A 17,651-nucleotide genomic window follows, 5' to 3' on the forward strand; every position below is an offset into this window, starting at 1 on the left:
CACCTGCGCCGGCGCAGCGCAGACGCAGCCAGGCCGCGCTCGAGATGCGTCGCGTCCGCTGAACTTGTGCGCTTTATCAGTTATCAAATATAATTTTTAAAAGTTTTGTTTCGTTAAAATGGGTCCGCAGTTTGACTACTGTTTACGTGCCACCAGTGAGTTTTGTGTTATGCATTTGTTTTGAAGCTGATGTGTCGCTGTGTGTTTGTTTGTTTGTTTTCGCGTAGTTTCAGCGGTCGCCGCCCGCCCAGTGTTTACAGCGCCCTACGAATGTGCCTTATGTGTTTTTATATTATGTTTGTCTTTCAACGAGAATCTTTTTTTATTACATGATTTCATTCTAAGCATTATCATAACAAGGACAGTTTAAATCTAGCATGAGTGTGTCCATTCTTCATATATACGTTAAATAATTAAATTCTGAAACATAATATTATTTAATGGTTTTTGTACTCGCACATTTATAAAAAGTTATGAATAAGCATTATTCGTTTCTAAGAATTTGAGTCACTTCCCAATCTAAATCATCTGTTTACTGTTTCTCCTAATGTTGTGTTGCCAACAAGTATTACATTGTGTAAGTGGGTCGGTATTAGTTACTAAGTTGGTATATAATTATCAGAACAGATAAAATATACTTACTACGCTCATTAGTAGCTTTAGATCTGACAATATCTAGCTACGCATTCATTGGCATTAAGTACATTTAATTATAATACCTAATACCATATTATCATAACAATACCATTAAGATGTATACTTACCTACTTCATCTTATTTTTACTTGATCGACTCAATATGGTTGGTTCTCAACTCATAACTCTCTTAACATAAGGTATTATTTCTCTTCATCAACCAATCCAAAAGTTTATTGAACAACAAGTCGAATCAATCAATTAGGAACAAAAAGTACGTAGTTATTCTTGTGTAAGTACTTATAGTATTCGACCGCATGATCCGTCTTAATCTTAATAATATCCCACAGTCCCTGCATATACTACTCGTACTTATACATTGTGTCAAGGATGAACATCCCTGCGGAATCCGTCAGACTCGGGATTTATAACAAAAAATAAATGTGTTCGCCCCCTGCCGCCCCCTACGAGCCTCCATTGTGGTCTAATTGGCTGCACTGACGCCACATGTTCCCCGAGGATGGGACCTCTCGCCTAGAATGAGCTTCCATTCATAACATGCGGGTCTATTATCAAGCTAACATTTTTACAAAAACAATCTCGTACTACGAAAAAAGCGTGGGAAGCACGCTCAAATTTTCCCCATTGTTTAACAAACGTCCTGTCGCCGTAACTCCGAAGGATTGCTTTCAATTCGCATTTTCCGGTCAGCGGTGAAACTAGGTTGTCGGTAGCGGGCGCTGGGCGATTGGAGCCCGTTACTCCATTGGCATTATTGAATAATTCCCGAGCGGCAGTCTTGGCGCTGCGCGGGCGCGGGCCGCCGCTTCCCGCGATGAGCGTCGGTAATGCATCCTTCTTTATGCTACCCTTTTGACCTCAACCGTTCTTTAACTCATTTATTATTATTGCAGATAATCCATCATACTTCGCGCTCACGGACAAGGAGTCGCAAGATGTGCCGGACAGCCGCGCCCCGGCCGAGGTGTGCTCGCGGTCGGCGCCAGGGCGCGTGTGGGCGGAGGGCGCGCGGGCAGGGCGCGGGGGGGAGGGCGTGCGGTCGCTGGGCGCGGCGCGGCGCAAGGAGCCCGAGAGCCCGCGCCGCCGCGAGTTCCGCGCGCTGCTGCGGTCGCTGTCGGCGCGCGAGCCCGAGCAGGCCGAGGGGTTCCTGCGCGGGCAGCCGAGACCAGGGGACAGGGCGCCCGGAGACATGAGGCACACGTCCACCGCTCCCAGGATCAAGTAAGTATCTTACTCGTCATTCAATGATCAACCTAGAATTTTACCTACTGTTTTGTATTTACCAATAACAATAAAACATAATTATCAGTATACTATCTAAAAATAAACTTTAAACTTACCCAGGAAAGGCAAAATCAGCTCGACAGTAGTCACGCCGAACGGCTTGCAAGAGCGCGAGGAGGTCTTCTACACCATTCCACTGCAAGGTCGCCGGCGGCACTCGGTCAGCGGCTACCTGGCGACCGGGCCCGGCGGCCTGGGCGAGGTCACCGTGGTGCCCAGCGAGGTGCCCACCATGCCGCCCCCCAAGCCACAAGCCTCAGATGAAGAGGTCCGCAAACGACGACCCAGGAACTTCCCGTTCAAAGGTAAGAGACTAGGCTCCCATGCATGATAAGTACGTGCCACGCGGTATGGGAAGTTAATCACGCATAAGAAAGACTATTTGAATACGAAATTGCCCATTTGTCTAGACTTGTTTTTCTAGCGTCTCGTCTATTTGTGTGTCCAACCATAACTATTATGGCATTGGAATAAGATGAGGTGAATTGTTTTGCCTCAAAGAGTGTGGCATATAAGTAAAGTTTTCGAACACATAACCGTAGAGTAATTATAATTATAATATTGTGTATAAATATAATATATATAATATATTATAATATTGTGGATAGGCATGTAATATAAACTATTGTACAACTAAGTTGTACGAACTAGCTACTTAATAGTTGGGAAACCAGCCGCAGCCCTGATAACTTCTGACCATAATTCTGAGAAATCGCTCAAACTCGTACTATATTGGTCTCTAGTGAAGTTTGTGATGTCCGAAGTTTACCGAAGATATGACTTCAAAAGGTAAGTAACTCAAATTGTTTCTGGTCAAAACAAACCTTCGTATCTCGGTACTCGTGTGTGTCTGCCGTAGGTATCTCTTAATTTATTCAGATTCGATGACAAAGGGCCATAACATCAAATTATGGTTACGCAATCTCGGTAATAACTCAAGACGAACGTCGATATTGATATGGCAGCAGTAAACAATAGACGCTCACTAGGAACCCTCCACTCGTATCGATCGTTGCACTCGGGGCGCCCTTCGACCTCAAGATAACCACTGCATTCTCGACAGCCCTACAAAACTGCGGCGAGCTTTGATAAACTTTTTTCTTTTACAATCCGGAGCATCCGCTGAACTAATGAGCGGCGCGAAACAACTTTAATTATCATGTTTTGACGGCTGCAACAATCGGATTCATAGAGATATTAGATGGCCATGCGCACATCTCCCGCTTATGGTGGTCCGCTTATCTGCAGAACCGTTGTCCTTCCCGCGCGGGCTATCTGCGGAACACAATGGGGTGTTTACGGCCGAGTTTGGGCGCTCGATAACGCCGGGAGAATATTTAGACAAGGGCCCAAATGTGTTTGATTAGGTGTCGCTGGTGCAGTTTGTATGCGGCGCGCGCGCGCGGCCGCCCCGCGCACAATCCGCTCCCGGCGCGCGCACCGCATGCGCGTGATTCGCGAACGCTAATAAATCATTTATTTTATACTCGTGTGAGCTTTTATTAAAGTTTTCTTACATAAGCTGCCAACGAAGTGAACTCTCAGTGATATATTGACTATGCTGGCTGACTGCTAAGTGCATTTGCAAGGACAGTTTTTTTGGTGAATCAAAACAATGGGGGATATGAGTAAGTTTTTTTCCTCAAAGTTGAAGCCGGATGTTAGCTTTTTTTTCGAAAACACTTATGTGTTATTCTTCTTAAGCACTCTGTGTTAGTATTGAATAACAACGGCAAAAAATATAGACACATGTTCTTAAGCTTTTGCAATGCAAGATGAAACATTTTCTTTGAATGGGATTTTCATAACTGAAAGCTCCCCTTAATTATTCCTATTGATCTGCCTCTTGCATTTACTTACGAGTCAACCCCACCCGTTACCCCAGAATATTTCATCCACGAACATGGTCTTCTCGTGCCATAACCGGCTCCGCAGCGTCAGTCCAGCGTCACGCCACGTCATGTGCCACAAACATGTCCAAATTGGTTGTTAGCGCCTGTCGCCCGCCATTAGCTATGCACGACGAGCCGCCAGATCTCCGCTGAATAAACATGCCCACATTTACATGCATCGAAGTGACTTAATGTGCGTGTGCCCGGACTCACAATGCGTGAACTTGTGGAGTCTCGAAGGATGCACAAAGCCCTCGAAAATGACACTCTAGCATACGAAAAACTAGGTTTCAGAGCGCCGCTGCGCGTGCACGACTCTATCTCGTTGTATCAAATGTTCCCATTGCATAAAAGCTCTCATTCGTTGGTTTTTTGAAAAGATAGAGTGATCCTCCGCTCTCACAGCTACCGTGCCACTGTGACAGCTACATCAACTTTATGTCATCCGTAGCGAGAGAAGTTATGTTTTTTCAACACGCTAGAGGCGTGAAAGGGAATGTTTGTGTTGTTTCCTTTGAATTTCAACTGGTTTTGAAATAGCCGAAGATGGTATAAGTACTAACAATAAGATGTGCAATGCTATTCTGAATAATAAATACCTTCTAATACAAAAGCAGATACTAAGTAATTACTTAAAAAGTTTAGGTAACCTAGTAGGCGTATCTAATACTTAAGTTTTTCGAGATTTTATGACACCTTATCTACTTATTAATCTCATCTAGGTAACTACAATTTCTAAAGCATGAACTCAACTCAAATGTTAAGAAAAGCATAGCTACATACTATGTGGAAATAAAAATCTATGAGCTGGCAAGCAGTAAAAAAATGTATAAAAGTAATAGTCAATAAAGATTCTAAGTTAACGTCCTATTATGATAGTAACGTGCTGGGCCCTTTGTACTCTTATCTTGTCTCCGATGTGACTACCTATGTATAATAGTTATGAGTCTCTTTGTTAATGTTAGTGGAGTCTCCAAGGCAAGGGGGACTACTATTCTTAAAACAAAATCACCAGAAGCTGTCATGCAACAGCAATGAGATAGAGTCGTAGGCACCAGCGATCCAAATAGTTTTTCTTAAGCTGGAGTAAACCCTTCAGGACTACGACACACAAATTCAAGGACTGCTAATTTAATGAGCTCAAACTGCCTCGAACCATTAGCGTATTAATTAATACGACACATTTTAGTTTCTCGGAACCCAGTGTGTAGATCGAGGCAGTAAGCACTATTCTATTCATGTCAAAAGTTCACATCAAAGATGCTACCGCGAAATGTTTGCATATTCAAAGCTGTTGGTCGTTATGGTTTATGTACCTACTTACTCATATGATGTTTCAAATTTTGTACCTACCTATCTACGGCAATATTGAATCAATATAAATAGTTGTTTGAGTACTCGAAATACGGAAACCGTATGCTTGTTATTCAAAGGAAAAATAGAGGTAGAGAGTTTTTTGTATCCATTATTTACCAACACATAATGCATTATAAATACAATAAAGTACAGATAATAAACGCCACCCATGTAGGGAACACGCAGTAACAGCTCATTAATGCGATAAATAAACCACCGAATACGTCAAGACGTATGATTTAGCATGTGCGGGAACGAATGCAGTAAAAAGCGCATGTTTATTTCGATATCGTGAATCAGTTTCAGCCAGTTTCAGGCAAGTTTCACATGAGCGGGTCCGCCACCGGTCAAACGTAGCGAGCTAATTGAGACCACTGTCATGTTATGATATTGAGAGCGAAGTTTAGAACTTGTATGTTTTTGGTTTATATTTATTTTTGTTTTATTTAAAACACCTGAGGGGTACTTGCACCAACATATTAAATCTAGATTTAGTGTTAAAATCTCGATTTAGTATCAAATTTTATATGGACTGACATTTCTTAAATCGAGATTTGACACTAAATCTAGATTTCATATGTTTCTGCAAGTGGCCCATAGTAATATGCAAGTCCACATAAAACCTTGTATTCTCTGTGGGGGTGTAACGTCCTGCACCTGGAAATGAAATGAATGAAATGAACCACCACGATTGTCCACAGCTGCAGCGGGTGGGTGTGTTCACACATCTAGATATGCAGGTTGCCTCCAAGGCTGTAGTTGCGATACTTTATAGTACCTAAATTCAAAAATCTTCAGGAAACTCATGGTGGGATCTGGTGGGAGAAGCGGGCGCTTTCCCGGCTGAGCGCCATAAAGTATTATGAATGAAGCTTTTGAAATTTGACCGTGATACTAGAGTACTAGACTAAATAAATATAAGTACCCACTAGAGTTCAAGTAGTGTCTCGAGAAGAAATCCTTAGCGTGTGAAACCCGGCCTACATTTCCATTCGTTGAATATTGTATTTTGGCTAAAACGTCTGACATCAGAGATTGCGGATTGGCAAAAAAGGTTGGTTTTATCCCCGCATAGGTTTTAGCTGAGCTTAAGTACCTTGAACCTTTTGTGTGTAGCGCCAATTGGGACAAAGGGTAGGGGTTTTGTGTGAAAGCACGCATATCCGATTTATTTTCTTTGTAGATGCTTACACCTACTAGAACGACGGACAGATGGCGTAGTCGTTAGAGGCTGATCGCTATGAGAAGGTCCCGGCTTCTCTTGATATATGTTTGTATACAATATCCGACAATCGTCTTAACAAAATTAAAGTTTCCTAAAAATGAACTAAGTATGTACTCAGTATAAGTTATTTCTCTCAGAAGTATTAATTTCATACTTACAGAATGTCTCTCCAATTAAATTTGTAACCTTATAATTTAGGTTCAAGATGTTACATTATTACGTAGGCATAATCAGTTCGGAGAACAGCATAAAAATGTTTGAGTCACCCGAGTTCGCCCTCTCGACCCAGTTTCATACTTAATACTTACATGTAAATGTTGGGTTGGGATGAAATCAATTACCTAAATTATTATTTTCAACAACATGCTCACCGCAAATAACGACTGAAAATGTTGAAATTATTGAGGTTTGTTTCAGGGATGAATAATGAATATTACATCAATCATCATCATGTTTTAAAAACTATATACATTCATAATTTATGTATGCGTAAATTATCTGTATAGGTAGACATGATTCAACATTTGCTTTGATTTTCACTAAAGCTCTAACAAGGTATGTTTTAGAGAAAAGATCGATCGTCCCCCGCTGAATATTTCAAAGCTCATCCGTTTCTATTTGAGGCGAGTTCGATTCGATGAATCCATTAGGTAGGCACACTTCTGACTATTATACCAGCTTCTAACTAGAGACATAGATACAGTCTCGCCGCATCCGTCGAAAACTTGAGTTAACAATGTCAATAAGCTACATCCTGACATTTGAGTAAACGAGATGCCCTATTTACAGGCTGTAACATTGCTTTATACACCGAGTTTTGGTTGTAACGTTACTTACTAATTGGGCGATTTAAACAGAATTTACTTGACTTATCTATGGATCTACTTACTAAGGTATCATATTTGGCAGCAAATACGTTTAAGTTTAACCTACTAGTATTTGGTAACGATTCCATAGATAGGTAAGTTGCTAGGTGTGACAATAATGATAATATATATTGAAACCGGCCAAAGGAGCTTATATCAATTATACGTCAAATATAATATTATGTATTTTATTTATATTGCATATTACCTTATAAATTCTAAAGATATAGTGTACCTTCACCGGAAAATATAGCAGCAAGTAGACGAACTTTCTCAGCTATAGATTTAAACTCTTAAAACAAATAAACCGAAGACCAAATCTAGACTAGGCCAGAATGAGTAACAAGAAGCAATTCCCATAAACAGGGAATATCCCGTGTGTTTATACTTCGGTGCGTGGATGTTTTATTTGGACACATCAAAGTGTTAGAAAACATCTGCCTTGTGGGAGCCCACGGCTGAGCTTGGGCAACACCTATGCTCTACTTTATGTTTTTAAAAGCACCCGCACTGTATATCCGTTTCGAGGGGGTTAAAAATAGTTTTCAATTTACGTCTCGACTAACAGACCACGCCATTAATATTAAAGAGCTTTTGTAAGCCCTACAGAGCTTTGAGGACTGGATAACGAGGACAGTGAGTTTCACTATCGACAGGTCGTTAGGTATTCCTTTTAGCTCGTAGGGTTATTGAGCTAGTTTCCCTTTCTATTTACACATAAAGTTTATTTAATACTAGATAGTCATCGATAACTTATGCCATGTCAACTAAAATCTTAAATTAAAATATGTTATAGCCGTATGAAGCCATGTGAAATTAACTCTTAAATAAAAATCTAGTTTTATTAAATTGCTAATCTAAGCATGCATACATCAATCATTGCACACCATAAGCAACCAAAATATCAGTTAGGTACCTACATATCGGGTGTTAAATCAAAACAAGCCCATACATCGTCAGTGCAGCAAAGTACCGTTGCACCCAACCACGTACGGTGCCCCAATCGCAATAATCGCGCATAGTTATTCCGTACCACGTGATAGACACTCGTTTGACTATTTAGGAAACGGATATGAGTTCTGGCGGGATCCTAAGCCGTAGACACGGCACGTATAATTCTGGATACGTTTCCGGTAGGGCGCGCATGGTGCATAGCATAATTTCGAACGCAACGGCATCGAATGCGCGCCATTAGATATTCTGAACGTAATAAAAATGAGGATGTCTACTTTTTGTTATTGTTTATTTTTCCGTAGACAGATGAAGTTATCTTTAGGATTGGCAAGCTATTTAGATATTTTATATTTACCCAAGAAATTGAAAGCTCGGATAATGAAAAGTAAATGAATTCTAATGGGACAGGCGAGGCGCGGTAAAAAAAGCTTTTGCAAACTTGGAGGCTTATGAATATTGTTAAGTTGGTACCTTCCTTAATTCAATGATTTTCTAAATCTCTACAAAAATAGCGTAAGTAACTTTATAAACAAAGGAAGCTTTTAAGTACTTAGCTACAGCCAAGCATATACATAATAAATAAGTAGTGAAGTACGGGTTGTTTTCAAAGGGCTTGCGTTTATTATTATCATGTATCGATGCGGACAACATTAACATTAATTGATTTCAAGTGGCGACTGTTCAGACAGAGACAGGATGCGCCCGCGCCGGTACCGTCGGCAACATTACCACCTAGAAGCTCTAATTATAGCGCATTTCATATTTTTATTAATAACATACTTATAGGTTTATTTTCATAATTATTGTGGATTTTTAACATATAATTAAATTACGGTAAAGTTAACTCGAACTTATAGATACCAAAACATGGCAGGACCTTTGTAAGTTTTGTAACACTAAAACATTATGTAGTAGTACTTTCATCTAGATACCTTTTTGTTAGGCCAGGCCAGGCATAATAAGTTACATAAGTTACACTAGAACTCAGTTGGTACAAAACAACTGGCACATCATAATAATAACAATAAATGTGTTGAGTCCAGCCATCGACCCCAGTTCGATACGAATAAACGACATCCTTCATACATCGGATTATACTCACTCGAAACAACACTTCCTTTCAACAGTATGAAGTATCAGATATAAAGATAAGCTCGTATTGAGTTGAGGATTTATGTTTCATTGAATTTGTGACAGCATACAAAGAAATTGACTATCACGAGAGAAAGAAATTACTAAAAATGAATTAACCAAACTAAATAACAAAGCCCTACATTTAGGTATTAATTACGCAATCATCTCACAAATCTATAAGAAACAAAACATCATAATTAACCTCCTGAAAGCTTCACGGCATCACAAAACCACCAATTCCAACCAAAACCAACTCTATCCCCAGTCCAAAAGACTTAAATCCGAACCATTGCTACATAATTAATTACCCTGATTACGGTGACATGTGTGTGACAAATACCATTTTGCCGTCAGAAATGGAGGACATCTCGATACTGTGGAGCTCGGGGTCGCCGGAGAGCGCTCTGTGGTCCGACTACCTGGTCGCCAGCTTCGACAAGATCATGTCCCAGAGGGCGAGGCACCATTACAGGTAAATACTTCAGTTTCCATTAACTAGTAATAAGATAGCTGGGCTTGGTGGTACAGAGATCTTGATAGCTAAGAGATTGTGATACTATTTTTAGTAAGTATACATAGTGTTGGTTTCAACATCTGGTCTAAGATTTTCTATTATTTATTGAAGTTAATGTTTATGAAGGGCCAAAAGAGTAGAAGTACCTAAGTGTCTAGTATAGTGTATAAAAATGTTTTGAAGGCAGAATTTTGTTAATAATTTTTAAGGCGTATTGGAGCTTTTTACGAGGAATTCATTTAAACGGATGTCGATACCAATATTAAGAGTAGAGACTAAGTAGTAAGAAATAACCTAACAAACCAACTTCTTTCCAGAGTAACCCCAATGACGGTAGAAGAGCTGATGGGCCCGGATTCTCAAGAGAAGCTGAACAAATTGGCCAAAGCGCAGCTGCAGATTGTCATCATATGTCCAAAGCTGACAGCCAAGATGGCGGACCTCAAGAGAGAGACAAACATGGAGAATCTGTTCAAAGTGGACAAAGTCCTGGTGATGCTGCTTGGGGTTGAGAAAAACGATGTGGTTGCTGACAATGCTGCTGGTAAGGACATTGGCATTTATTACACTATTCAATACACTGATGTAGAGTGGGTTTTCTAAGGCTCCCTAAGGAATTTATGGTAGGTACTATCGGAAAATTTACCGATGTTCTTTATCTTTAATCGTAGAAACGCTTCTTGAAACCCACTCGCCTGTTGTCTGTCCAGTCGCCTCGCCTACAATGGATTTTCCCGATGGTACTACATACACATGTTATTCAAATTCAAAATCAAGGCTACTAGGTATACTTCACAAAGCATTTTTGTATCGACATTTAACTCAAAGTATTTTAAAGAGTTGTACACAAACAGAATTGAAATGACGAACAAGTGGAGCGGTGTTTCTTGATATTCTTCACTCAAGTATTTGTCTTACTTTTCCGTGTTTAGTATGCAAGAGACGTTGCCGACTGAACACGGGGACTTCGACAGAAAATTCTTTGGTTTAATTTGCCTAACATCTGTTAATGACCGCTGACAATGCATTTTAAAGTGGCAGAAACATTCAAGTAACTGATTGTACTTATTAGTTTCAGTGCAGCGTAACCTTTTCTTTGTTGCCTTTATTCGTCTGAAAACGTTCTCTCTAATATCTTCTATGTACCTATGTCATTTCAGTCCGAGGCCAGAAATGTTAACACCGGCCTCGTCCTAAACGTTTATTTGGTCCACCATGTTAGTGTATGTTGGTGTAGTACCTGTTTAAAATGTAATAAGACTCAATTATTGTTACCTTCAACTTGTGTTTTTTATTGGGATTGCATAAACTATAGTACATAACTTGCTGCATGTTTCATATAATTTAATTGTATTTATACCTACTTTAAGTGTTTATAAAAATAGCTAGCTAATTAGAGTGTACTACCCCGAGAAACAATTGTATTGTTTGGGGTGTTATGCATAAATGTATATGTCTTGTTTGAAAATGAATAAACGATTTAATTTTTTTAATTTTTTTTTTTCCATCTTTCACCCACAAATCCATCTATTCAAATAAACTTACCCACTGACCAATCCCGACAGACTACCCGAGCATCGACCAATGGCAGATGATGTCGGTCCGCGAGAAGGACACGTCATTCGTGGACACATTCCTGACGTCGGCCGTGGGCATCCTGAGGACCAAAGACTGTCGGGACACCGCCACCGACCGCACCAGCTTTTCCATCGTGCCGAAGAAGGTCAAACTTGTAAGTACTTAGCAGGTATACTATTTGATGATTGGAAGCATCTGTCAAATAGGATAAGACGACATCTATTGGCAATAATTGATCCGCTTATGAAAACCTATGTCGTCACTTTGAAAGGTATTTGAACCAAAACTGCTTTGCTTTATCTTCATGAGATGGTGAGGGTGTGATAATAGATTAAAGGCATAAAAAACCGAAAGTAATAGGTATTTAAAAACAAAAAAAAAACATACTGTAAGAATAATGTAAGTACTTAGGTATTGTTGTATACTTTTGTTTGAATAGAAAATACGACCGAGAACTGTCTTTGCAAGAGCGATAAGAGAAATTAATTCCCCACTTCCGTTCCGGCCTTTACAAATGGCTAATAAAAGCAAACAGTAAACAGGAACTTACTTAATTGATACAAACTGCCCTCACGTAGCCACTAGAATCTATTTTAGAACATTGCCTCTAAAAGTTTAACACAGACTAATGAATGTAAATTGTGCAACAATGAAAGCACAAACTATAAATTTTAATTCGCATTCGTGGCACTACTAGTGCAATGAAAAATGATGCTGCAACAACAATTATCACTCTTACATAACAATTTGACTTTTTAACAAAAACAATCAACCTTCCACAGGGCCAAAGTCGGGTGATAGCGCTGCTAAACGACCCTATTAGAGAAGAAGACAGCATTAAGATAATGGTCGATAAGAAGGGAGAGGTCATCCACATCAACACGTTCAAGAAACGGAACCCATACACGCTTCAGTTCGATATCCCTGGTAAGAGATAGATAATTACGTTGTTAAGCTATTTTTGGATAGCTGATAAAGGTTCATTAGAATAGGAAGCAATAGGCAATTATGTGAAGATAACGCTCATGTGACAGCAGCCAACAGTTTGATGCCGACTTGCAAACAACGAGTGTCCATTTTGGCAAATTCTAGTCCTCCAAGATCAGAATAAGTTATTGTGTAGGTAACTCTACTAGCTATAGCACAAAATCACCTCAGAGCTTAAGCCGCATAAATCCACAATCTTAAAGAATATTCTATCAATCTATCTTTGCTCATCCAAAACCTCACCCCCCATTTCTCAATCATCCCCTCCCACCACAGAGTCATGCCTGGAGGTGTCGATGCTGGTGTGGGTGCGAGTCAGCAAGAACGGGCAGCCGCTGGGACGGAGGCAGATCAAGTGCGAGAGCCGCCTGCGCGAGCTGGACCAACTGCTCAGGGCTTCTGATCATCCGCTCGAGTTTATGTGTCAGGTAAGGACAAAAGAAAGCACCAAAGAAAATTGCACTTTAAAACGTTTTTTTTCGTTTCCGAGACCACACAAAGATATCGAAGTTACACCCTTTTCTATGGATTTAGGGATTGAAAAGCTACACCCATGATTACTATTACCTAACTGTAACTCTTGGACAATGCAATCAATGCATCCTAGTTTCATCCTTAATTAAAAGTTACGTCACGATTAGGGCATGCAATACCGCAATACCGGTATCCGTAATACCGGGATCCCAGACAAAATTCCCGCTTTTTTCAATACCGGTATTGAAAGTTAATACCGGTATTGAAGTAATACCGGAATCGGACTTTTTTAGGCTATAAATAAAGCGATTAAGATTTAGTTAGCCTTGTGTTCCTATATACTGTGAAAGCGCACTTTTTCCTAGCCGTTTAATGCAGTTTTCGGCTGCTAGAAATCTACTGTTGACCATGCGTAAACCGACACCTGATGTAAAAAAATAATTTATTCTAAAATTTAAACTTTAAAACTAAATTCTCGTAAAAATCTACAACAAAATACGAATATGATTGCATTTTCTTGTTTTATTTTGACGTATACGACCTTTAAACACAGTATATGCCATTTATTACAAGGAAGTCTAATACCGGTATTAATACCGGGATCCCGGTATTGAGTTGTAATACCGGAACTCAATACCGGTATTGAAAATTGTTCCGGTATTGCATGCCCTAGTCACGATAGAACAACAAACGAGGTTCGTCACGAAATGGGGCACCCACGATATTCAAACTAAACAATCAACATTTCTGATTGGCTAACAGTAACCGTTGGTTTCCAGACGCTCGGCTTCAAAGCGACCAGTAAGGAGCAGCTGGACAGCTGGATGCTCAACGCTTTCCAGAAGAACATTCCCCCGCACTTCAACTTGCTAGCTTCGCCTGAACAGTTCAACCCTAAATCTGATGTTTCGAGTAAGTTAAACCTAGTTACCTTTTCTACTGTATGTGTCTTCAATCAATCTTCTTACTTACGCTTATGTATTGTTGAACATCTTCCTGGTAGGTCTCTTTAGTTTATTTTGTGGCAGCCTTAATGATTATAATCATTATACGGCATCTAACACCCTGTCATCGGACTCATCGGCCTTCCTAAACCAAATAACTATGCTGGCTACCTGTCTAGCTGGTTGGAGTTCCATTCACTCAAGACCCAAATTCCCTCCAGGTGGCGAAGAATACCCGACCCTCCTGCACTGGGCGGCCCGGTTCGGGCTCGAGCGCCTGTGCTGGCAGCTACTGGAGTGCCCGGGCGGGGGCGCCGCCTGTGCGCTCAGGAACGTTCGGCACCTCACGCCGGCCGAGCTGGCGAGAGAGCAGCGGCATGATAAACTGGCTGATGTGCTCGCTTCACATCTGGTAAGTGGTTTTAGGAATACATTGATATGGAAAGTTCGGACCATTTGAAGTTTTGCCATGAGATTCTTTTCGAGGTTTTCTGTTCACTACCCAAAAGCAAGACTGGGTCTCATTTTAATAAGTATGTGTCTTTTTCTTGCAGCAAATGAACGAATTCTCCAACATGTACTACTATTTGAAAAACATGACAGAGAACAACGAGGACGACAACAACAAAGAGAACAAAATGGAGGAGGAACTGAGAATAGTCGAGTCCGAAGACACAGTCGACTTCCCGAACTACACCAACGACCCGGCCAAAGAAGAGAACAAAGAAATAACCGACCCATTCAGTGAAGTCTGCACACAGAACTTGGAAGAAAACTTAAAGAAGGAATACGAAAAGAAGCGACCGTCGCTAAAACTGCCGAAAGTATCAGAGCAGCTTTACCAAAATGACTTCGCAGCGCACACAGAAGCAGTCGATAGAGTGCAACAAGCCATTGAACACGACTACCTGGTCCAGCCATCCAACATTAAAGTTGAGAGCCCTAAGTTCAAATGCAACAACTTCTACGTCAACAGCTCACGCCTCACCGCGCAACACTCAGACAACATATTCCTCTACTCACCCACCGAAGAATCCAAATCATTCACCATCGACACACCCACCAGTGATATTTGCCAAATAAACCTCAATACCAAAGACATAAGGAGCAGTGCTAGTATTAAGTCCGGAAAGGAAAGCTGTCCTCTGACTGGACAGGAGGAGTTAGCGGAAATCATTAACGATTTCAAAAACAATGTGTTCACAATTTCTGAAGTGGAAAAGTTGGTGATGGAATGGAAGAATAGAAACGAAACTCAGCAGTCCCTGAAGGAGAAACAGGAGCAACTGAACAAGATGCGAGTTGAATACGACAAGATACAACAGAAGATAAAGGACCACATGAAGAGACCGACTCCGTTCGAGAGAGTCAAGAAAATGTTCTCTAAGAACAAGAGCAAGCGTAAGTTTTAAAATAGTTTTATGACTAAAAATATAGAATTATTAACTTTCATAAATCGGTTTTAACTTTTGTAATAAATTTCAGACTCTGAAAATGGATCAATAGAAAAGCGCAACGGAAGCACAAGACCAAACAGCAGTTTGAGCGAGAGTAAGTATTATACAATCTACTCTACAACATTGTATACTTCCCTCTCAGTGAATGGTCTAATGGACAAATCTTTGTTCTTAGGTTCTTCATCATCAGGTCGTCTCAGCACAGTGAGTGGCGGCAGTGTCGGGGAGACCAACAGTGTGCAATCAGAGATGGATGACAAGGCTAGATCTATTGTAAGTACCTATATACCTATAACAAAGTTATTTGAAGCTCGGTTTGATTTAAGTTTTCTTACTCGGTGCGTGGTACGTCAGTGCACCTGGGCAGGCAGAGACATAAGCAATACGAGAGAGCATACAAGTCTCATTGATTGACCACCACTATGGCAAACGCTAGTCTAGTTATGAATCGCTGACACTCAAGCTTTTGCCGCTATCAGTCGGTATTTGGATATGCAGCCAGTTATCATCCGAGATATCGCTCATCTTGCTATATTTCCTCTTACCAACCTCTAAACAGTCCCTCTCTCCCCAGATATCATCCAGCACACTCACCATGCACTCTGCAACTTCTGACATCGACCACAAGTTGGACGACTACCTGATCCCGCCGCCGCCGCGCCCGCTCAACGGAGGCCCGCAACTCACCACCTTCGGACACCCACGGCATGATCAGATCAACAGGTAATGTCACTTGAGACATGTACTTATCCAAAAAAGTATGGATCTATGCCATAGCCATAATAATAGATTTTCGAAATTAGTGCCAAAAAGGAAGTAGTCATGAGACCAACAAACTTTGTAAATGGTGAAGCAGTTACCCAAAAAAACACGCCTTAGAATAATGAGTGCTGTTTGGAATGAAGGTTTCATAGTATTTTTTCTCTCCCTCACTCATAGTTTCGCATTTGACTAATATACCTACTTATCTCTAGGAACCTTTAGAAGTAACTTCGTTCCAGTATTTACATCTCAGCTTTTTCGTCACAAACCCTCACCCAATACTCAAAGCTACCATTTCCCCACCAGAGGGCAGCACATGGCAACGATCGTCGAGCGTGAAACCTCAGCGTCGCGCGAGCGGCTCGACTGCGCAGACGCACGCAACGGAACGCATCTGCTACTGAACTTCACCAACAGAGACCGCTTACCCAGTCGCTGCGACGACAGGGACGGCGCTCACATGTATATGAACATATCTGCTACACATACGTAGAGTGTAAGTTAAATAAGAGTCGATACTATGTTACATAAGACGGCAAGAGTAAAAGAGACAGACGGTATTATGTCCGTATCTGACTCGAGCATATAAATAACAAAATTAAAATGGTGACAGTCGCTCCTACTTATGGAGAAGAGAATTCCCAATTGAGAGAAAAAGGGCGAGATAGCATGAGCCGGTCCGCCATTTTAATATGATTACGTCTTTGACTGCGGGCGTTATGCGAATAAAATACAATGGCTAGTTGCACCAAAAATACTTATCTCTGACTTTTAGAAATAGTCAATGATACGTCCAGCAATTTGTAAAAATTAAGACGACATTTTTAAAACGCTATACGAAACAAATGGAATATTAGATCTTTGCGCTTCAATATAAATAGAAGACTGAGTTTAACACGTTTAATGAACTGATGTAAATAGGCGATTTTTGTAAATAGTAGAACATTTAGTGACAATAACATTTCCTTATTTATTTATTATTTGTATTTAACTACTGAAACAATAATTAAATATAATAAATTTTACCATGATTTATGAATTTGTATTCTCTGTTTGATCAAAGAGGTACTCATTTTGTGCAAAATGTATAACCGATACGTTTACAGCCATGAAACATTGCTGATGATTGAATTTTAATATTTATAATGCATGTTTTGTGTATAGTATAGAATAGATAAATGTATTGAATTACCTAAGTACCTACGTAACTATAACATTTTAAATACTCTATACATTAATATATTTTGCATTTACATAATATTATAAACAAACAGTACAAGATCTGAGATTGTAGTAGATATACCAACTGTAATAGATTATTTTTGTAATGTATAAATAGTAGATACAAATTTATATAGGTATTAACAGTTAATCATACCATTTTTTTTTGGGGTAATCATCTAGATGCGATTTTAGTCTATGTATTCATGATAACGGTTTATCATTTATTGGTAGGTGAACTGTTAAATCCTGTACTTATCTAGTAGTAAAAAGCATTTATACTATATTTCTTAATAAAAATAATTAAATAAAGTAAATTACCTACCTATTTATTTTATTATCTTCTA

General features: G+C 40.0%; 1 protein-coding gene across 1 annotated transcript; it reads left to right on the plus strand.

Annotated features, from left to right (window-relative positions):
- The first annotated feature begins 17 nt into the window (after window positions 1–17).
- Window positions 18–17,628, plus strand: LOC105388457 (phosphoinositide 3-kinase adapter protein 1). Its single transcript, XM_038119175.2, has 15 exons — window positions 18–155; window positions 1,550–1,877; window positions 2,001–2,245; window positions 9,722–9,839; window positions 10,199–10,425; window positions 11,447–11,613; window positions 12,242–12,386; window positions 12,723–12,874; window positions 13,700–13,832; window positions 14,086–14,276; window positions 14,419–15,265; window positions 15,350–15,415; window positions 15,497–15,594; window positions 15,896–16,044; window positions 16,390–17,628. Exons 1-15 carry the CDS (start codon window positions 119–121, stop codon window positions 16,574–16,576), a joined length of 3,090 nt encoding a protein of 1,029 aa, XP_037975103.2. The 5' UTR covers window positions 18–118; the 3' UTR covers window positions 16,577–17,628.
- Window positions 17,629–17,651: the final 23 nt, after the last annotated feature.

The sequence above is a fragment of the Plutella xylostella genome, chromosome 12 (genome assembly GCF_932276165.1).
Source record: "Plutella xylostella chromosome 12, ilPluXylo3.1, whole genome shotgun sequence".
Taxonomy (NCBI): Eukaryota; Metazoa; Arthropoda; class Insecta; order Lepidoptera; family Plutellidae; genus Plutella; species Plutella xylostella.

Bases quoted from the DNA above. Each gene is read 5' to 3' on its own strand.
- LOC105388457 (XM_038119175.2), top strand. From the start codon at position 119: ATGGGTCCGCAGTTTGACTACTGTTTACGTGCCACCA. The intron at 10,426-11,446 runs GTAAGGACATTG...CAATCCCGACAG, and splicing joins GGTTGCTGACAATGCTGCTG to ACTACCCGAGCATCGACCAA. The intron at 15,416-15,496 runs GTAAGTATTATA...CTTTGTTCTTAG, and splicing joins AAACAGCAGTTTGAGCGAGA to GTTCTTCATCATCAGGTCGT.